The 22,744-nt window shown below is 43.8% G+C and overlaps 1 protein-coding gene across 1 annotated transcript in view; it reads left to right on the top strand.

Moving 5' to 3' along the window:
• fgf24 (fibroblast growth factor 24) overlaps window positions 1-20,963 on the top strand; it is a 100,559-nt gene extending 79,596 nt beyond the window's left edge. The window contains exons 4-5 of the mRNA XM_048600337.1: window positions 1,410-1,516; window positions 20,595-20,963. Coding sequence (XP_048456294.1) covers window positions 1,410-1,516; window positions 20,595-20,861 — 374 coding nt within the window. The 3' untranslated portion in view covers window positions 20,862-20,963. The remainder of the gene's footprint in view (window positions 1-1,409; window positions 1,517-20,594) is intronic.
• Window positions 20,964-22,744: the final 1,781 nt, after the last annotated feature.

Raw genomic sequence — 22,744 nt, 5'->3', positions numbered from 1 at the left:
GACTTCTGATTCCGTAAGTTGCTGCCTCGCATGTGCCTCGGAGACCTGTGCAGTTGGTAAGAAAATTAAAGAGAACCCTGCTTGTGACTTCAATGTTTAGATTGCAACTGTGATAGCTTCTTAATGGAGCTATCGTACACTTGCTTAAATGTACTTAGTTTTAAGTAATCTCTTCAGGGGTTTATTCCAATACTTTTGGTCTGGGACTAAAACCTTCCCATTTATCCTCCCCTCCTCAGGCATACATTTTACAGACTTCATAGAACTGCTCCACTCAAAGACAAAAGTGAAACTGAAAGTCTCTTTCTCTGTCAACTTGGACATTTCCTTTAAGCTTAAAAAAAGTTCCAAAAGTCTCCAACTAACCTTGAGGTCTCATTATTTACAATGCTGGATCGCACACGATCTAAAATAAACAAAAGTCCAGAAGTGCACAAAACTCATTCACTCTAAGGCTGGGCTCAGAAACCATTTTTAAAATAAATCACCATGATTATAGAAATACTTACAAATTTAATATTGATGTCAGGTACACTGAAACCCATTGCTTCATATACATTCAACGCATGCAACATGCATTCTTACAGACCCATTCTCTACAAACAGAAGGAATATTTTCAGGACTTGTACTAATTTTGAATGACCTGGGAGCATCTAAAGCTCATTCTTTCGCAATGCTTTGCCCGTGGCAAACACTTGACCAGTCAGAGTCAACTTGACAACGAATCAGCATGAGTTATAAATTGATGTGGTTTGAAACATGACATTCTTGCATTGGTCCTGAGGAGTGCAAAATGAAAGTTTTGACAATATGTCTCTCTGTTCATCAATATTTGAATTACAGTATGAGGAATATAAGGGAATATAAACGGGAGGCGATGGCCTAGTGGTATTATTGATGGACTGTTAATCCAGAGACCCAGGTAACAATCTGGGGACCTAGGTTTGAATCCCACCACAGCAGATGGTAGAATTTGAATTCAATGAAATATCTGGAATTAAGAATCTAATGATGACCATGAATCCATTGCCGATTGTTGGGAAAAACCCATCTGGGTCCCTGATGTCCTTTAGGGAAGGAAACTGCCATTCTTACCTGGGCTAGCCTACATGTGACTCCAGACCCACAGCAATGTGGTTGACTCTCAACTGCCATCTGGGCAATTGGGGATAGGCAATAAATGCTGTCTGACCAGCAATGCCCTCATTCCGTTAATGAATTTTAAAAAAATATTTAGTTAGTGTGCTAGTGGAGTGAGCTTCAATGGAATAGAATATGAGTGGAATGAGGTGCTGTTGGATAATTAAGATACCAGAAGATGCTCTTCTATAGGCCACATTGATTTGCCTCAACCTTAGATTTGCTTGGTGTGCTTATTCTACATTTTTTCCTTCCCATCTCTTTCCAGCTCTTCTTGTCGTGGAAACGGATACATTCGGCAGCCACGTGAGAATTAAGGGCAAAGAGACAAATCATTACATCTGCATGAGCAAGCGAGGGAAGATTCTGGGCAAGGTAATTGTTATTTTCTGAGACATGTTTCCACAATGAGGCCCTCAGGTATCATGTGGACAGAGGAAAGGCAGCAGACCATTCAGCCCTTCAAGCCTGTAATTCATTTCAGTTGGATAGGGTTTAATCTGGAACGTAACTCCATTTGTCTGCCTTGACTGTGTAAACTTATATATGCCTTGGCTAGCAAAATCCATCCATGTTTAGCTATCTTTGTTGATCACCATTGTTAAAGTGGAATGTTACCTTTGTGCTTAGGATGTTCAAGTGTAGTTTTTGAATCTGCTTGATCAACTTCTTTTGAAAGTTTCACTGTGCTAACTAAATGTCATTGAATAATGCAGCCCAGGAGGCCTTTCAGCCAGTGAGTCTGAACTACCCCCAGTGCTTGTCCACAATCTATTCGGTCCTTTCACCTACTTCCCCATATCCCTGCAATTTTCACCTTAACATTTGTGCTATTCCCTTTTGATGGTTACTATTCAATACGTGTTCACTGCCCTGTCAGGTAATACATTTTAAATGATTGTTGAAAAGGTTTTCTCTCATGTTGTCTTTTCCAATTACTTCAGATCATTATTCTCTGCTTCTTCAGGGAAGAGGGATAAGGTCACTGGGCTAGTAATCCCGAGACCCAGGCTAATGGTCTGAGGCAGTGAGCTTGAATCTCACCACGGTGGATGATAGAATTGGAATTTGATTATTAAATCTGAAATATTTTTCTAATTTATTACTATGATGTTGTAAGTTTGAAGGCATGTAATGGTGGACTTTTTATTTCTTTATTTCTCTATATTTTCCTAAGAATTTGTATGCAAGAATCTGTACTTCGGTATCTTTATACCTAAGATGGTACTATAAGTGGCGACTTTTAACCTTTTCACTGAACTCTTGTGAGTACGTGTGACAATAAAGCTAACTCAATTCAATTCATATTTAAAAAATGAGGTTGTCTAACGACAAGCAAGAAACCATTGTCATCTGGTTCACAAAGGCCTTTCAGGGAACGAAATCTGTCAGGATTACCTGGTCTGGGCTACATGTGACTCCAGACCCACAACAATGCATATGACCCTAAACAGCAAGACATTCAGTTCAAGAGCAATAAGGGAATGAGCAGGAAGTGCTGGTCTTGCCAGTGCTGCCCAAGTTCAATGAAATAATTGTAACAACGCACTGGGCACAATTTCTCTTTATGTACTATCAAAACCATTCAGAGTTTAAACGCCTTTACCAAATTTCACCTTACCCTTCTTTGTTCGAGAAAGAACATGGTCTCCGCGTAAGTAGAATCCCTCAATCCTGGATTCTTGATGTTCATCCCATAAGATATGGGAGCAGAAGTAGGCCTCTCTGCCCATTGAGTCTGATTCGCAGTTCGATAAGATCACAGCTGATCTGAAAATCCTCAACACCACTTTCCTGCCTTTTTCCCCGAATCCTTGAATCCCTTACTGATTAAAAATCAGTCTCTCTGAGCCTTATATATATTTAATGACCCAGCCTCAATAGCCCTCTGCAGTAATCCCACAGACTCACTACCATTAGGAGAAGAAATTCATCTTCATCTCTGTTTTAAAAGGACGACTCTTTATTCTGAGATTTATCGAATATCTTCTAGACTCTCCCACAGGGAAAAAAATCTTTTTGTATCTGTTCTGAAGAGTCTTATATGTTTTAATAAAGTCATCTCTCATTCTTCTAAATTCTCATGAGTACTAAAGTCTGGTCTTCAGCATTCAACACATCATACCAACTCAACTAGTGTTTTATATACTTAACTTAATCAAAGCTTTTGTACTCTATGCTCATCACTACATGGTATAGTAAATAGAATATTAGATACTTTAGACATCTCTTGGTCTCCCAATTAAAAAGCTAAGTTTCTCAATGCAATATCTCTCCTTGGTTGTTCTTTCCACTCTTTAAGTCTGTAGGACCATTATCAGTCTCCAAAACAGTCATTGCTAACTCAGAGACAACAAGGTGCAGGGCCGGATGAACACAGCAGGCCAAGCAGCATCATAGGAGCAGAAAGGCTGACGTTTCGGGCCTAGACCCTTCATCAGAAAAGGGGGAGGGGAAGGGGGTTCTGAAATAAATAGGGAGAGAGTGGGAGGCGGATAGAAGATGGATAGAGGAGAGGATAGGTGGAGAGGAAACAAACTGGTCGAAGAGGCGGGGATGGGACCAGTAAAGGTGAGTGTAGGTGGGGAGTTAGGGAGGGGACAGGTCAGTCCAGGGAGGACAGACAGGTCAAGGGGGCGGGATGAGGTTAGGAGGTAGGAGATGAGGGTGTGGCTTGAGGTGGGAGGAGGGGATAGGTGGGAGGAAGAACAGGTTAGGGAGGCAGGGACGAGCTGGACTGGTTTTGGGATGCGGTAGGGGGAGGGGAGATTTTGAAGCTTGTGAAATTGGCTGGGATTAATCTGAAAACTATTCCCTTTAGCTCTGGGATCTGCATCCCTATTCGCTAACATATTGCATAGGCAGTGACTGCTCTCAGGTGGAAAGGGTTGAATTATGTTGTGGTCGATGGTTATGGAGGAATTAACCTCTAAGTCTATTGTGTCACCATTCTTAAGAAATTGATTGATTGATTGATTGATTTTATTGTCACAAGTACTGAAATACAGTGAAAATCTACATTGATGTAGATGGTGGCGTGTTCTCCTCCTTTCTTGATGTCCTACAACCACTTCCATTCAGGCAGAAGATACAGAAGCCTGAACACATGCACTGGCAGGTTCAGGACCAGCTTCTTTCCAGCCGTTATCAGACTGTTGAATGGACTCTAGACTCAAATAATGTAACCTCTAAGTCTTTTTGATCTGTACATCCTTTGCTTGCTGTGATCTGCCTGTACTGCTTGTAAACAAAGCTTTTCACTGTGTGATGGGTCTTTGATGATGTTGGCCACCTTTCCACGGCAGCAAGCCGTGTAAATAGAGTCCATGGATGGAATGTTGGCTTCTGTGATGGTCTGGGCTATGCGCACACCTTCTGTAGTTTCTTAGGGTCCTGGGCAGAGCAGTTGCCGTACCAGGCCGTTATGCACCCGGACAGTTTGCTTTCAATGGTGCATCTGTAGATGTTGGTGAGGGACCTTATGAACATGCCAAATTTCCTGAGCTGTCTGAGGAAGAAGAGGCATTGTTGTGCCTTCTTGATCATTGCATCTACGTGGGAAGTCTAGGGCCTGTCGTCAGTTATTGTCACTCTGAGGAACTTGATGCTCTCCACCCTCTCAACTTCAGTTCCATTGATGTAGATGGGGGCGTGTTCTCCTCCTTTCTTCCTGAAATCGATGATCAGTTCTTTAGTTTTGCCGACATTGAGAGACAGATTGTTTTCATTGCACCACGTCACCAAGCCCTCTATCTCCCTTCTGTATTTTGATTCATCGTTGTTAGATATCCATCCCACTACTACAGCAAACTTATAGATGACGATCTTTTGGAATTTGGCGACACAGTGTACAGGGAGTGCAGTAGGGGACTGAGGACGCATCCTTGGGGTGCTCCAGTGTTGAGTGTTATTGCGGAGGAGGTACAGTTACCTATCCTCACTGATTGCAGTCTGTGGGTCAGAAAGATGAGGATCCAGTTGCAGAGGGTGGAGCTGAGACCAAGGTCACGGAGTTTTGAGATCAGTCTGGAGGGGATAATGGTGTTGAAGGTGGAGCTGTAGTCAATGACCAGGAGTCTGACGTAGGTGTCTTTATTGTCCAGATGTTCCAGGGATGAGTGCAGGGCTAGGCATAGGGTATCCTCTGTGGACCTGTTATGTTGTTAGGCAAACTGTAGGGGTTGAAGGCAGGCTGGGAGACTGGAGTTGATGCGAGCCATGACCAGCCTCTCAAAGCACTTCATAATTATTGACGTCAGAACCACTGGGCGGTAGTCATTAATGCACGCTGCATGTGTTTTCTTGGGTACGGGGATGATGGTGGTCTTCTTGAAGCAGGTGGGGACTTCGACTTGTAGGAGGGAGAGGACCAAGATGCCAGTGAATACCTCCACCAGTTGGTCCACACAGAATCTGAGTGCTTGGCCGGAGACGCCGTCCAGGCCAATCAGTTTCCTTGGGTTGACTCTCAGGAAGACTGATCTGACTTCTGTAGCGGTGACAGAAGGAACAGGTGTGTCCAGGGCTGTTGGGGCAGGCGTCGCGATGCTGGTGGTATTCTGCTTAAACCGAGCATAGAAAGCATTGAGCATGTCAGGGAGGGATGTGTCATTGTCTGCTATCTTACACTGTTTCATTTTATATCCCGTAATGTGGTTTAGGCCTTGCCATAGACGGTGGGAATCTGTTTGGTAGGTCAGGGCCTCTAACTCGGTCCTGTACTGCCTCTTGGCCTCCCTGGTGGCTTTGCGAAGGTCATATCTGGATTTTCTGTATTGATCCGGGTCACCCGACTTGAATGCTGCACATCTAAGTAGGGTTCTTAGTAGCTTGCATTTATCACACTCTATCTCATCAAAGGGGACACAATATACTTACCCAACCCAGGCAAGTTTACAGAAATTGCTAAATTGTTACAGCACAGAAGGAGGCCATTTAGCCCATCAAATCTGTACCAGCTCCCCAGATGAACAATTCACTTCACACCACTCCCCTGCCTTTCCCCCTCCATATCCCTTTGCATGTTTTCCTTTTCTGATAACGATCCAATTCACTTTTGAATGTCTCAGTTGTATGTGCTCCTCCCCATGGTTAGATAGTGTCTTCCTGATCTTGACCGTGAAAAATTCTCCCTCATATCCTTAGAAAGTTGTCATTCAGACATCAATGCCTGAAAGAGCTGACCAGGATGACACAATGGGCCAAACTGCATCCTTTTGTACCTTCTGTGGTTAAATTTGTCCCACTCATTTATTCTTTTCCCACAAGCCCAGGGAATAAAAGCGATGGTGGCAGCATGGATAGAGTGTTGAGTGAGCAGTGGAGATAGTAGTATTGTGGTATTGCTGATGGACTAGAAACCAAGACGGCTAACTACAAGTTCCAATGATTGTAGATTCAATCCCATCATGGCAGTTAGTGGAATTCAAATTAAATCAATAATCTGGTCTCACTGATGGTGATCATTAACCCATTTTTGTTTGTTAGTGTGGGGTGGAGTAGATAACATGACAGACTAGTGATCAGAAGACTGTATGTTTGACTCCTACCCAGTTTATGTGCATTTGATCATAGAAACCCTCCAGTGTGGAAACAGGCCATTTAGTCCAACGAGTCCACACTGACTCTCTGAAGAGCATCCCATCTAGATTCACCTCCCTACCCTACCCCTGTAATGCTGTATTTCCCATGGCTAATTCATCTAACCTGCACATCTGAACTTGGGCACTATGGGCAATTTAACATGGCCAATCTGCCTATTTTTGGACTGTGGGAGGAAACCCACCACCTGCAGAAAACCCGGATTAAATCCACATAGGCATGGAAAAATGTGCAAAATCCGCACAAACATGGAAGAATGTGCAAACTCCACACAGACAGTCACCCAAGGCAGAATCGAACCTGTGTCCCTGGCGCAGTGAGGTAGCAGTGCTAACCACTGTGTCACTATGCAGTCCCCTGACTGGCTTATTGGTCTAGGAGTATAATTCCCTGCTTAAGGGCCTGTAATGCATTGGGATGTGAGAAGTCCTGGATTCTAATCCTGGATGAGCCTTGGTTGTTAGGGGAGGTGATGGCCTCATGTTAATGTCATCAGGCTAGTAATCCAAGACTGCAAGTTAATAGTTTGTGAGTATTGATTTCAAACCCACCAAGGTAGATGATGAAATTTGGATTTATTTCTAGAATTGAGGATTATAAGATCAGCCATGATGTCACTCAATGATGGAGTGGGCTAACTAAGCTACTTTTGCTTTGTTACTTAAAAAAAACACATTTGATTCCAATTTCTAATCCCAATTAGGGAACAAAATTGGTGGCTCAGTGGTTAGCACTGCTGCCTCACAGTGCCAGAGCTCTCAGTTCAATCCACCTTCAGGCGATTGTCTGTGTTGAGTTTGCACATTCTCCCAGTATCTGCATGGGATTTCTCCGGGTGCTCTGGTTTCCTCCCACAGCCCAAAGGTTAGGTGGGTTGGCCATGCTAAATTGCCCCATAGTGTCCAGGGATATGCAGGCCAGCTGGATTAGCCATGGAAAATGCAGGGTTACAGGGATAGGGTAGGGGAATGTGTCTGGGTGGGCTGCTCTTTGGAGGGTCGGTGTAACTTGATGGGCCAAATGGCCTGCTTCCACACTGTAGGGATTCTATGAAAATAATGTCCTGGAATCTAAATCAGTCTCTGATGTGTAACTCCAGATACACAGCATTGTGGGTGGCTCTAATTGCTCAGCAATCCCCCAGCTAGTGGGTAATTAGGAATAGCAACAGATACTGTCCTTGCAGTAGACAGCCACATCTCATGACAGAATGAAATAACACCAAGCACAGAGCAGTGGTGAACAGCTGTTTTTCAGACTAGGGGGAAGCTAAGATTCCCCAGAGGTTGACATTAGGAGCATATATTTTTGATTCATATAAATGGGCATCCAAGCCCAGTTCCAAAATTTGCAGATGACACAAAAGTTGGGTAGAATGATAGACTTGAAGAGGACATAGAGAAGCTGGAGGAATTAGCAGCAATGAGATGGATAATATTCAATGCAGAACAGTGTATGATACATTTTGGTACAAATCAAAATGAGAAGCAAAGGAATATAAATCAAAGTGGTTACAAGAGCAGAAAAATCTGGGGTTTATGTGCACAAATTGTTGAAGGTAGCTGGCTAAAAAAGTGGTTTTAAAAAAAAGCATAACTGATTAGTCAAAGTCATTGAGGTCTACAACATAGAAAAAGGTCCTTGGCCCATTGAGTCTGTGCTCATCAAAAACAGCCACCTAACTATTCTAGTCCTATTTTCCAGCATTTTGGCCTTGACCTTCATGTTTCCAAGATTTATAAACAGGAGCAAAGAGAACAAGAGCAAAGAAATTATAATTTTTTTATAAAACACTAGCTCAGTCTCAATCAAAAGTTCAAAGTGAAATTCTGGGCACGGCACCTTTAGAAAAGCTTTGGGCAAAGTGCAAAAAACAGGTTTACAAGAATGCTTCCGAGGATGAGCAAATATAAGGACACAGATTAACTGGAAAAGTTGGGGTTGTTCATCTTAAAAGAAGTGACAGTTGAGAGGAGGTTTGATAGAAGTGTTCAGAATTGGCAACAGTAAAGTCACAAGACCATAGGGCTGCTCTCCCATTACAGAGAAATCTTGTTTCAGATGATGGGAGAGGTTGAGAAGGAGAGTCCTTCATAATAACCGCAGCTGGTATTGGAATTGAACCCATGCTGTTGGCGTTGCAAACCAGCATTCCAGCCAACTGAGCTAACCAGCCCCCATATTCATGAGAGTGAATCAGGAGCAACCTGAAGATACAGGAGATTAGGCATCCAACGAACAGGCATCGAAAAACTTCCCTTATCCCTTTATTCATTCATGGGATGAGGGCATCACTGGCTAGGCAGCATTTATTGCCCATCCCTAATTGCCCAGAGGGCAGATAAGAGTCATCAACATTGTTGTGGGTCTGGAGTCACATGTAGGCCAGACCAGGTAAGGATGGCAGATTTCCTTCCCTGAAGGAGCTAGATGGGTTTTTCTGACAATCGATGTTGGCTTTATGGTCACCGCTTAATTCCAGATTGTTTATTGAATTCAAGTTCCAGTATCAACCGTGGTGGGATTTCAACCCAGGTCCCCAGAACATTACTGAGCTTCAGGATAAACAGACTAGCAATAATAACACGAGGCAATTGCCTCCTCAATAAAATGTTCTTCATTCAGTTAGATCATGGACCCTCAAGTCAGTTCCATTACACAGTTGGGCTTTTCTAACAATTGACAATGGATTCATAGTCATCATTAGACTCTTAATTCCAGATATTTTATCAAATTCAAATTCCATCATCTGCCATGGCAGGGTTTGAACCCAGGTCCCCAGAATGTTATCGAGGTCTCTGGATTAACAATCCAATGATAGTACCACTAGGCCATCGCTTTCCACCTGGCTCTTATACTCAAGCTGGTCAGACATCGCCTCTCAATGCCAAATACTTCATGCTTTTGCTCAGATGTGGGTTAAGGAATATTCTGAAGCTGCAGAGTTTATGAAAAGAATTCCAGACGTTAGTTTTTAGGCAGCAAGTGCCCATCAAGTCATTAGAAAAGCCTCTGTAAAGAAAGGAGTCACAGAATAGTTACAGCAGAGAAGGAGGCCACTCTGCTCACCATGCCTCTACTGGCTCACTGAAGGAAAGTTCACCTGGTGCCGACACTCCATGGCTCTGCACATTCTGCCTTTTCACATAGTAATCCAAACCCCCTTTTCAGCTTTGGTTGAATCTGCTTCCACCACATTCTCAGATCAAAACCACTCACTGTATGAATAGGTTTTTCCTCCTGTCTCCATCACTTCTTTCACTAATTAGCTTAAATTTGTGCCCCTTTGTTCTTGTTCCTTTCCCCAAATGGGAACATTTTTACCTATCCATTATAATATCTAATATTATGATACACGGAGAGAAGGAGTTAAGTTTAAATCCCCAGATCAACATTTTCTGTGCCCATTTGTGCTAAGCCTCACTGAAAATGCATGACTTAAGTAAAAAGGAACAAACAGAGTGTGGTCTTAGGAACCTGGCTCTTACACTTAAATTGGTCAGACATTGCCTCTCAACTCGAAATACTACATGCTTTTATGCAGATAGCAATGGTGTTAAAATTTAAACACTACGTGTTTGCAGGTGGCACATTGGATTGGAGCTTAATCACAGCACACTGTTCTGTGAAGAAACGAAAATGAGAAATATTTTCTGGGCTGCTGGTAGCGATGGGAGAACAGGTCGGAGAATCGGCCATACCTTATTGTATCCCTGCCTCTGACTTGAACTCCCCCTCCCCTGCAGAGTTATAAGATCAATGGGTTATTTTCCATCTTAATTCTTTTGTGGGATCTGAGCATCGTTGGCAAGGCCATGCCCAATGGTCTTTGAACTGAGTGCCATGATCAGTCATTTCGGAGGGCAGTTCAGAGACAACTACATTGATGTGGGTCTGGAGTCACATGTAGGCCAGACCAGGTAAGGATGGCAGATTCCCTTCCCTAAAAGGCATTAGTGAACCAGGTGGCTTCTTTGCAACAATCAATGATAGTTTTGCAGTCACCATTACTGAGATTAGATTTCAATTCCAGATTTTTTATTAATTGAATTTAAACTCTGCCAGCTGCCAGAGCAGATTTTGAACCTGCATCTGCAGTGAATTAACCAGGATCTCCGGATTACTGTAAAAGCAACAAACTACAATTAGTGCCAATTTAAAACAAAACCAGAATGTGACGGATAAAGTCTGGAGGGAGAAGCAGAGTTAATGTTTCAATGAGATTGTGGAGTTTTTGGACCATTTCAGCTTTGGATTTCCAATCTGGTGGTATTACTACTATGCCATCATCTCCCCTCAATGAGTTGAAATGTCTAAAACTAGGGGGAATACATTTAAGTTAAGACAGGGGAAAGTTCAAAAGCGATGTGAGGGTCGTGTTTTTTACAGAGTGGTAGGAGTCTGGAACACACTGCCAGGGGTGGTGCTGGAGGCAGATAAGACAGGGACAGTTAAGAGACTTTTAGATAAGCACATGAATATGCAAGGAATGGAGGGATATGGACCAAGGGCAGGCAGAAGGAATTAGTTTAACTTGGCATCATATTCGGCACAACATCGTGATCCAAAGGGTCTACTCCTATGCTGTATTGTTCTATGTTCTATTAAACAAAAACAAACAAAATACAGAATTAATGCCTCAGATCCTGTAACCAGTAGTAGCTAGGAAAAGGTGGGTTTTTAAAAATTCATTCACAGGATGAGGGCGTTGCTGGCTAAGTCAGCATTTATTGCCCATCCCTAATTACCCACAGGATAGATAAGAGTCAAGCACATTGCTGTGGGTCTGACCAGGTAAGGGTAGCAATGTCCTTCCCTAAAGGACATTAATGAACCAGATGGGTTTTTCCCCAATAATCAGCAATGGATTCACAGTCATCACTAGACTCTTAACTCCAGATATTTATTGAATTCAAATTCCACCATCTGCCATGGCGGGATTCAAACCTGGGTCCCCAGAACGTTATCTGGGTCTGTCGATTAACAGTCCAGTGATAATACCACTAGGCCATCGCCTTCCTTTTATGAGATCATGAGATTATGAGATATGCTGACAACTGGTGGTGGTGAAGGTCAGAAATAAGTGGAGATGGAATTTAGAAGGCGAAAAAGCTGGTTAGGCAGACAAAGGAATGGATAGTGGTAGCTAAGGAGAATGGAAAGCTGATAATGGGATCATTATTGGGTGAAAATGGGTTGGCTGTGCTGAAAGCAACCCAAGGAGAGTCTAGGTCCGAAACATCAGCCTTCCTGCTCCTCTGATGCTGCTTGGCCTGCTGTGTTCATCCAGCTCTCCACCTTATTATCTCATGTGATGGCGAGGCCTGGTGTGTAAGAGTTGGGGTAAGGATGGCCAGTCCTGTTGAGTAGGGGTTGGGGTAAGGATGACCAGGCCTGTTGTGTAGGGGTTGGGGTAAGGATGGAGAAGCCTAGTGTGTAGGGGTTGGGGTAAGGATGGCCAGGCCTGGTGTGTAGGGGTTGGAGTAAGGATGGCCAGGCCTGGTATGTAGGGGTTGGGGTAAGGATGGTGAGGCCTGGTGTGTAGGGGTTGGGGTAAGGATGGAGAGGCCTGGTGTGTAGGGGTTGGGGTAAGGATGGCGAGGCCTGGTGTGTAGGGGTTGGGGTAAGGATGGCGAGGCCTGGTGTGTAGGGGTTGGGGTAAGGACAAGGGAGAAGGTGCCTCAAGCCCTAAAACTGTTGAACTTAATATTGAGTCCAGAAGGCTGTAGAGTTCCCAAGTGGAAAATAAGGTGCTGTTTTTCCAGCTTGTGCTGAGCTTCGCTGGAGTGCTGCAAAAAGTCTGAGACAGATGTTGGCCAGGGAACAGGGTGGTTTGTTGAAGTGGCAGGAAACCAGAAGCTCAGGGTCATTTTGCGGACAGAATGTAGGTGTTCTGTGAAGCGATCACCTTATCTTTGTTTTGTCTCCCCAATATAGAGGAGACCACATTGCAAGCAGTGAATAATAGATTGAGTGGTGTACGTAAAGCGCTGTTTCACTTGGAAAGCATATCTGTGGCCTTGGATAGTGAGGAAGGAAGAAATAAATGGGCAGGTGTTACACCTACTGAGGTTGCAGGGAACGTGCCATGGGCACGTGGGGAGATGTTAGGAGTGGAAGAGTGGATCAAGGTGTCCCTGAGGGAATGGTTCCTGTGGAAGATTTACAAGGGAGGAGAAGGGAATGTGTGTCTGGTGGTAGCATCCCTCTAAAGGTGGTGGAAATAGCCACTAATGATCCTTTAGATAAGGATGCTGGTGGGATGGTATGTGAGGACAAGGGACATCCTGTTGCTGTTGTGAAGAGAGGGGTTGAGGGCAGAAGTCTGGGAAATGGGTCAGACGTAGCCGAGAGCACTGTTAACTACAGTGCTAGGGAATCCCCAGTTGAGGAAGAAGGTGGGCATTTCAGAGGCCCCCTTGTCGAAGTTGGCATCACCAGAATACGATGGAGTCCTGACAAAAAGCAGGGTGTGAGGATGTATAGTCAAAATAACTGTGGGAGTTAGTTGGTTTGTAGTGGATATTGAAGGCCAACCTAACCACAGAAATAGAAATAAAGATGTCGAGAAAGAGAAGTGGGGAGTCAAAGATGGACCAGGTGAAGGTGAGAGCGGAATACAAATTTGAAAGGAAATAGATGATTTTTTCCAATTTCGGACAAGAGAAGGAAGAAACATTGATGATTTCATCAATATACCGGAGAAAGAGTTGTGAGTGGGGGCCAGAATAGGATTGGAACAAGGAATATTCCGCATATCCCACAAAGAGACAGGTGTAACTGGGACCCATGCGGGCTACTCCTTTGCTCTGAAGGAAGTGAGAGGAGTTAAAAGAAAAGTTATTCAGGGAGACGATGAGCTCGTCCAGACAGAGAAGCCTGGGGGCAGAAGGAGACGGTTCAGGCCTTTGTTCCAGGAAGAAGCAGAGACCCCTGAGACCATCCTGGTGGGGAATGGATGTGTAAAGGGTTTGCACGTCCATGGTAAAGGGGAGGCAGCTGGAGTCCACAAACTGGAAATTCTGAAACTAATGTAAGGAAGAATTGCGATGTAAGTGGGCAAGGTCTGAACAAGGGGAGAAAACATTGAATCGAGATGAGAAGAAATAAGTTTTGTGGAGCAGGAAGAGGCAGAAATAATGGCTCTGCCCGGGCAGTACAGTTTGTGGGTGTTGGGAAGGAGGTAGAAGCAAGATGCATGAGTTTGGAGGAAGTAAGGGGGGAGATCACCATATGAAATGAGGTCAGTGGACACAATAACATGATGTTCCATGGTGGTGTCATGGTCTGGGGGAGACAGGAGGATGTATCTGAGATCTGGCAGTCCGCATCTGCAATGTAGAGGTCAGTCTGCCGGACAACAACAGCACCACCCTTATTGGCAGGCTTAATTACAAACTGAGGGTTGGCTCTGAAAGCATGGAGCGCAGTAGGTTCAGAGGGAGACAGTTGGAATGGGTGAGGCCAAGAAATTGAGGTGACAAATGTTACATTGACAGTTCTTGATGAACAGGTTGAGTGCAGATACAAGGCCAGAGGGAGTGGTCCTATGGGGTCCAGGTGGACGGAGAGTGTTGGAGCTAGGCAAAAGGGTCTGTGGAATGGAGAGAGAACTCTTGTCCAAAGATATGGACACAGAAGCAATGAATAACAGTTCAACGTCAAGTCATGCCCGAAACACAATAAGGTAGGCATACAGGAGGATAAAACTGAGCCCTTTGCTAGGTACGCAAAGTTCAGCATCAGAGAACGGAAGGTCAGATGGGATAATAAATAGTCAACAGGAGGTGGGGTTAGCAGAAAGGATGGAATCAGAGGGAAGGGGAGGGGAGGAATGTTCCAGAGAGATGTGGGTACCTCTGAGTTGTTCCAGCTTGCGTTCCTTAATGCCTGAAAGGAAGAGAAGCAGTTTCTTGTTTATAACATTTAAGAAGTATTTAGATGTACACTTGTGAAGCCAAGGCACACAAGGTTATGGACCAAGTTAAGGGGAGGCGATGGCTTAGTGGTTTTATTGCTGGACTGTTAATCCACTGCAATTCCACTGAGGCCTATCTTTTACATGATTGTTATGTAATTACTAAGGCCAGCATTTGCTACCAATCCCTAACTACACTTCAACTGAGTGGCTCGCTTGACCGTGATAGAGGGCCATTATCTGAGGTAATGTATAGTCAAAATAACTGTGGGAGTTAGTTGGTTTGTAGTGGATATTGAAGGCCAACCTATCTGCAGAAATAGAAATAAAGATGTCGAGAAAGAGAAGTGGGGAGTCAAAGATAGACCGGTTGAAGGTGAGAGCGGAATACAAATTTGAAAGGAAATAGATAATTTTTTCCAATTCCGGACAAGAGAAGGAAGAAACATTGATGATTTCATCAATATACCGGAGAAAGAGTTGTGAGTGGGGGCCAGAATAGGATTGGAACAAGGGATATTCCGCATATCCCACAAAGAGACAGGTGTAACTGGGACCCATGCGGGCTACCCCTTTGCTCTGAAGGAAGTGAGAGGAGTTAAAAGAAAAGTTATTCAGGGAGAGGATGAGCTCGTCCAGACAGATGATGATCTGAGGTAGGTAATGATCTGAGCCCGGGGCACTGTATGGTTTGAACTGAAAGGTCCAACCTTGATAGTTTGAGAATTTGAATCACATTTAAAATAAAATTTGAAAATTACGGAAATGTTGGATCTCAGTAAAAGTAGCCTTGAAACCGGCAGACGATTGTAAAAACCCAATCAGAATAGAAAAAGTGGAGTCAGAGCTTGAACTCTGTTACTTTATTCTTCCATGGGATATGGACAAGGCTAGCATCCATTCCCCATCTCTCTTGAATTGAGTGGCTCATGAAGCCAATTTAGTGCTGTGGTTCTGGAGTTACATTGAGAAAGCCAGACCATATAATGGTGGTAGATTGCCTTTGGAACAGCGATTAGTAAAGCAGAAGGATTTGGTATTCACCACTACTTTCTGATTGTAATTGAATCTGGACCATACCAGTTGCTGTGATGAGATTTGAACCTATGACCCAGAGCATTAGCATGGGTCTTTGGATTACTAGCATAGCCACACCATTATTAGACCAGTCACAATATCATCTCCCCACAAATGCTGCCAATTCTGCTGGGCTTCAGCAGGAACAGCACTTAGAATCCCTACAGTGTGGAAGCAGGCCTTTTGGCCCATTGAGTTCACAACCGAACCTTCAAAAATCATCCCGCCCACACCCACCCCATCCCTGTAACCCCACATCTCCCGTGGCGAATCCATTTACCTACACATCCCTGGACACTATGGGCAATTTAGCATAGTCAATCCACCTAACTTGCACATCTTTGGACTGTGGGAAGAAACCAGAGCATCTGGAGGAAACCCGCACAGACACGGGGAAAACATGCAAACTCCACACAGAGAGTCACCCAAGGGTGGAATCTAACCCGGGTTCTTGATGCTGTGAGGCAGTATTGCTACCTTCTGAGCCACCATGCCGCACTTGCTGGTCTTATTTAGTTCATTATTAATATTCTTCAAGGAAGCCAAAAGGAGATCATGTCACAAGACCAGTAATCCAAGGCCTATGGAAGCTGATGAAATCTAAATTCAACTAATAAATCTGGAATTGAAAGATGTCTCTGTAAAGATGACCATGAAGTCATCACTAATTATCATGAAAATCCAGCTGTTTCTCTCATGTCTATATGAGAAGGAAATCTGTCCTGACCTGGTCTGGCCTATTTGTGACTCCAGACCCATAGCATTGTAGTTCACTTTGAGTGACCCTCTATCACGGTCAAGCGAGCCACTCAGTTGAAGGGTAGTTAGGGATTGGTAGCAAATGCTGGCCTTAGTAATTACATAACAATCATGTAAAAGATAGGCCTCAGTGGAACTGCAGTGCCCAAGCCAATTCAGTGGACTGTGAGCTGCTTTCTAACATGGCCAAAGAAGCCACTCAGTTGTATCAAACAGTACTTAGGAATTAGACTCACCATTACCCAGAACAAGGGGTCTGGGACTCTGCTTTACTCTGGTTGGGAGTGCTCAGGTTCGGATGGAGCTAGTTTTGCTCCAATTGTGTGTTGGGTCACTGTGTTCTGTTGGGGGTAGGGTCACTGTGTTCCAGATTGGGGAGAGGCCACTGTGCTCCTTAACTGGGGGGGTGGAGGGGTGGGACCATGCGCTTGGGTCAGGGGTGGGACTAGTGTAGTCCAGATAGGGGTGGGGCCACTGTGCTTGGGTCAGGGGTGGGACCAGTGAGTTCAATTTGGGGTTGGGGCCAGTGTGTTCCTGTTGGTGGTGTGGTAGGTATGCTCAGGTCAAGGGTCCAGTCGAGGAACAGCACTGGGGTTTGTGATTTCTGGTCCTAAGGCCCACTATTACCTTCTCAGAGGAACTCGTGATGAGCAGTAAATGATGGCTTTCCCAATGACTCTCACATCTGGACAATCAATTCCAAAAAACAGACTGAGACCTGCACGTAGTGGAAAGATTGATTTGGATTCCTTCACATCCACACGGGTTAGAAACAGATGGGGCAATGTCTTGAGAAAGGAGAAACATTGAGGCAGACTTGAGGAAAATCAGTGAGGCCCATTACAGTTGCATATTTAATTGTTTCACAGCATTAACACAAAGTTAAGCCAACCCATAATTCAGCAAAGGTTCTTTAGTAAAAACCAAATAATGGGTAATGTCTGCTTGGACCCACCCACCCACTAAGTCGCTCTCAAAGTAGAATGTAAGGATTCCATGTTCAACAAGGAGAAATTTGAATTAACTAAAGCACACAGCACTACAGCCAAAGTATGAGCTTGTGGTGTACAGCCAGCATTGGTACCATGTTCAGAAAATAGAGACAGTTGGTGAAAACATGAGCTATGAGCCAAGCAAGGATACACAGTGCTCAGCATGTATAAAGAGTGGATTGATTGATTGATTGATTGTTGTCACATGTACCGAGATACAGCAAAAAGGTATTGTTTTGCAGACATGCATTCACATAGCACCATGCCTGACCTAAGGATGACCCAGAATGCTGTACAGGCTGTGACAATGGTCACAGTTGTAATGTAGGAAAAGAGGCAGCCAATCCGTACAAGCAAATTCCCCCAATGTGATGATCACCATGGTTTGGTGATGTTAATGAGGTGGGGAGGCAGGAGGATAATATTGATTTTGTTCATCCAGGGAAGAACTCCCACCTCTGACAGCAGGACTGACATATGAAGAGAGATTGGATCAGTTAGAACTGGAATTTAGAAGAATGAGGAGGGGGGTCAATATAAACGTCTAACAGCACTAGACAGGATAAATGCAGGAAGGATGTTCCCGATGACTGGGGGGTCCAAAAGCGAGTCACAGTCACAGTCTAAACATGTAGGGTAGGCCATTTATAGAGTCATAGAGTTGTACTGCAGGGAAACAGGCCTTTTGGACCAATTCATCCATGCCAACCAGATATCCTAAATTAATATCGTCCCGTTTACCAACAGTTCTCCTACATCCCTTCTTATTCATACACCTATCCAGATGCCTTTTAAATGTTGTAATTGTACCCACCCCCACCACTTCCTCTGGCAGCTCCTTCCATATATGCACCACTCTCTGTGTGAAAAAGTTGCCCTGTAAGTCTCTTTTAAATTTTTCCCCTGGCAACATCCTTGTAAATCTTTTCAGCACCTTTTCAAGTTTAACAACATCCTTCCTATAGAAGGCCGACCACAACTGTATGCAGTATTCTAAAAGTGGCCTCACCAATGTCCTGTACAGCTGCAGCATGTCGTCCCAACTCCTATACTCAATATTCTGACCAATGAAAGAAAGCGTACCAAATGCCATCTTCACCACCCTTTCAACCTGCAACTCCACCTTCAAGGGACTATGCACTTGTACCCCTAGGTCTCTTTGTTCGACAACACTCCCCAGTATCCTACCATTAAGTGTGTAAGTCCTGCCCTGATTTGCCTTTCCAAAATGCAACACCTCACATTTATCTAAATTAAATTCCATCTGCCACTCCCCAGCCCATTGGCCCATCTGATCAAGGTCCTGTCATACTCTGAGATAATTTTCTTCATTGTCCACTGCACCACCTATTTTGGTTTCATCTGCAAGCTTACTCACTGTACCTCCTATATTCACATCCAAATCATTGATACAAATGATGAAATCGGTAGACCCAGCTCTGATCCTTGTGGCACATCAGTCATTGGTCACTGGCCTCCAGTCCGAAAAGCAACTCTCCATCACCACCTTGCCCAGCCCTAATTGCTTCTTGATCTGCTTGCTGGAGCTGTTTGAGAGGGCAGTTGAGAGTCAACCATATTGCTGTCGGTCTGGAGTCACATGTAGGCCCGATCAGGTAAGGACCACTGATTTCCTTCCCTAAAGCACATTAGTGAACCAGATGGGTTTTCACAACAGTGGTTTCCTGGTTATCATTAGAATTTTAATTCCAGACTTGTATTAGATTCAAATTTGACCATTTACCATGAGGGAATTCAAACGTACGTACTTAGAGCATAATCTTGGAGTTCTGGATTGCTAGAGCAGTGACCACAATGCCTGCCCATGATGGCCCGATTTTATGGTAGTGTCAAAGGCAAAATACTGTGGATGCTGTAAATTTGGATCAAGTACAGAGTACACTGGAGAAATTCAGCAGGTCTGGCAGCATCGTTGGAGACAGAAAAACAGTTACTGTTTTGAGAATGGGATGACTTCTCTAGAACCTTCTTAATTTCTGAAGAAGAGTCATATCAGACTAGAAACATCTCTCTCCACAGATGTTGTCAGATCTGCTGAATTTCTCCAACCCTTTCTGTATTTGTTTATGATACTTTAGTTGCTTTTGAGGACCAATGTCCATTTCAATTCTCCAGCTTTCTGTGATGTGATCTTGTATAAGGGGTTAGTTGTGACTGTCTGATATGTTAATAAGACCCAGGGTACATCATCACAGGAAGTCATTCAATGACACATGATCTTACTCTTTTGTAGCCGCATAGCAAGATAAAATTACAGTAAGATGTTTGTTTAATTAGAGACATAGAATCATAGAGATGTACAGCACGGAAACAGACCCTTTCATCCAACTCGTCCATGCCAACCAGATATCCTAAATTAACCTAGTCCCAATTGCCAGCATTTGGCCCATATCCCTCCTATTCATATACCCATGATATGCCTTTTAAATGTTGTAGTTGTACCAGCCTCCACCACTTCCTCTGGCAGCTCATTCCATACACACACCACCGTCTGCATGAAAAAGTTGCCCTTTAGGTCCCTTTTATATCTTTTCACTCTCACCTTAGATGTATGTCCTGTAGTTTTGGATTCCCCTATTCTGGGGAAAATGACCTTGACTAATCACTCCACCCATGCCCCTCATGATGTAATAAACCTCTATAATATCACTCCTCAGCCTCCAACAGTCAAGGGAAAATTAACTTAATGTTTTCCTTACCTCAGCAGACACTGTGAATATTCTTTTGCAGCGTGGCGAGATAAATACTTGGGTGGCACGATGGCTGAAAACGTCGAGGATCCGGGTTCAATCCCAGCCTTGGGTGACTGTCTGTGTAGAGTTTGCGTGTTGTCCCTGTGTCTGTGTGGGTTTCCTTTGGGTGTTCTGGTTGCCTCTTACAGTCCAAAGATGTGCAGGTTCAGTGCCTGTAATGTCCAGGGATGTGCAGGTTAGGTGGATTAGCAAACGTGGTGTTACAGGAATAGGTCTGGGTGGAATGCTCTTTGGAGGGTTGGTGCAGACTCGATGGGCCAAATGGCCTCTTTGTGCAATGTAAAGATTCTATGAATATCATATGCGACTTTTATTTTATTGCCCTTCTGCAGCTCAATGGGAAGAGCCGGGAGTGTGTGTTTGTGGAAGAGGTCCTAGAAAATAACTACACCGCTCTGATGTCTGCCAAGTACAAGGGCTGGTACCTAGGCTTCACCAGGAAAGGACGGCCCAGAAAAGGATCAAAAACCGAGCAGAACCAGAGGGAGGCCCATTTCATGAAAAGACCCCCCAAAGACAAAGGGGAGCACCATAGACCTTTCAAATACACCACAGTCACTAAAAGGACTAAACGAGCTCGTCACCACAAGACCAGCTAGGACCTGGGGGACCTCTATCAGCCTGCTGGCTGCCTCGGATAAATATTTGTGTTTGGGGTTTTTTTTTGAAAACTAAAGATACTTTATTTTTATACTCATGAAAGGAACTGCTCTGAATTGACCTATATTTAACGGGAAACTGGGCGTGGCTCTGTGTGTATGCGTTTGTGTGTGTGTGTGTGTGTGTGTGTGTGTGTGTGTGTTTGTGTGTGTGTGTTTGTCAGGGTTATTTATAAAATGGCCATTTCTCATCAGCATCCTGAAAACGATAGGCCCCTCTTGTTGGCCTGCAGCTAGGCTGTAGTTTAAAAGCTTGATAGAGACCATGAAAAAAATCTTACTTTCTGTGGCATTTGGTTTTGATCCAGATTCGGATGCTCGCATCCACAGAGAGGCACACAGTGCTGGCTGGAGTTGTATGGGTAACGGTGGGGGGAAGGGGTCATTTTTTTTATATGTATATCTTATATATAGACTGTGCTTGCTTGAACTGTGAAAACAACCCAGTAATGCAATTCTAAATTGTAACCTTCCACACTAGATGTTATTCTCTGCTGCAAGTGTATGTTGAACTGTAAAGTACTGGAGTGACGTACTGTTTACAACACTGGGAGTGTTGGAAGCAATTTGACATTTATGTAAGAGTTTTATCCAATAATGATAAAATGTATTGGCTGAAATCTGACTCCCTCTCCCTCCTGTTACCTACACCCCTCTCCCATTCCTAACCCTGCAGTGCAATTGGTGTCAATTCACAAAGAAATGGTCAAGTGGCAACACTAAGCTTCTCCCTCCAGTCTGCCTCGGGATGGTTTGATTTCTTCTTTGACCTTCCTTCAACTATCAGCCTTTCCTTGCTTTCTCTTGAAGCTCTTTAAAGCCAAACTTCACGTCACCAAATGACGACTTTGCACTTGTCTTTTTCCCCAAGCTTGGTGGTGACCCTTGACCCTTCACTGAGGATCCCTCAAAGACAAAAAAAAACACAGATCTCTGTCGAGCATTTTGTCTCCAGTCTGTGCTGCTGAAATGTCCCCCATTCTTTTTTGACCCTCTTCTCTTTGATAGTGTTTAGATTTAATTCAGAAAAATAATTTGTACAGTATCTGTAAAAATATGTACAATTTTCATTTCAGTCGCATTATCTCCTTTCAATTTTTATTATTTACATTAATGTGATCAATGATAAATCAAGGCTGGATTAAGAGGAAGATGTTATTGCTTGCCTATCGAGCTTTGTTAATGACTTTTTAACTCGAGAGATTTCTTTTTTATCTGTTTATATTGATAGCTAATTTCAAGTTTGCCCAGTTATGTTGAAGCTGTGGGATAGTGGAGTTCAAGGAAAAAGAGGTCAATTCTGTGTGTAATTTTAAACTGCATAAAGAGCCTTTCGTTCGACAAGGTCCTCTGCAAATACAACAGGCAAGCACATGTTTCAGGACCATTTGTAACGGATAGATCGGTAATGAGTCAGTGGAATCACTGACCAACTGTCCTCAAAGGAAAATGTTCTCCCATGGAAATACTGCCAGCCAGGATAACCAAATATTACAGTGTGATAAACATTGCTGAGCTGTTGGGAGGGAAGATTCCACTGTGGATGTCTTGGGAATGACCCTCAGGAACAGGCTGTACTCTAGGCATGTTCCAAAGGTGATCAATGGGCTAACTGGGAAGGCGTCCAATAAATGGTGATTGCTAGAAAGGTTACAGTATGAAAAGTGGAAGATTCTTGTCGCTGTATCTTCAGAACTGGAATTAGATTTTAGATTTTATTGTCATGTGTACTCAGGAACAGAAGTACAATGAAAAGTGTACAAAGTCACCATTCTACAGCGCCATCTTGAAATACAAAACCGGAATTTTAAAAAATGCAATAG

Source organism: Rhincodon typus, chromosome 1 (genome assembly GCF_021869965.1).
Source record: "Rhincodon typus isolate 14 chromosome 1, sRhiTyp1.1, whole genome shotgun sequence".
Classification (NCBI taxonomy): Eukaryota; Metazoa; Chordata; class Chondrichthyes; order Orectolobiformes; family Rhincodontidae; genus Rhincodon; species Rhincodon typus.
Note: the sequence above shows the minus strand (reverse complement) of the source record. Positions and strands in the feature narration are given on the sequence as shown.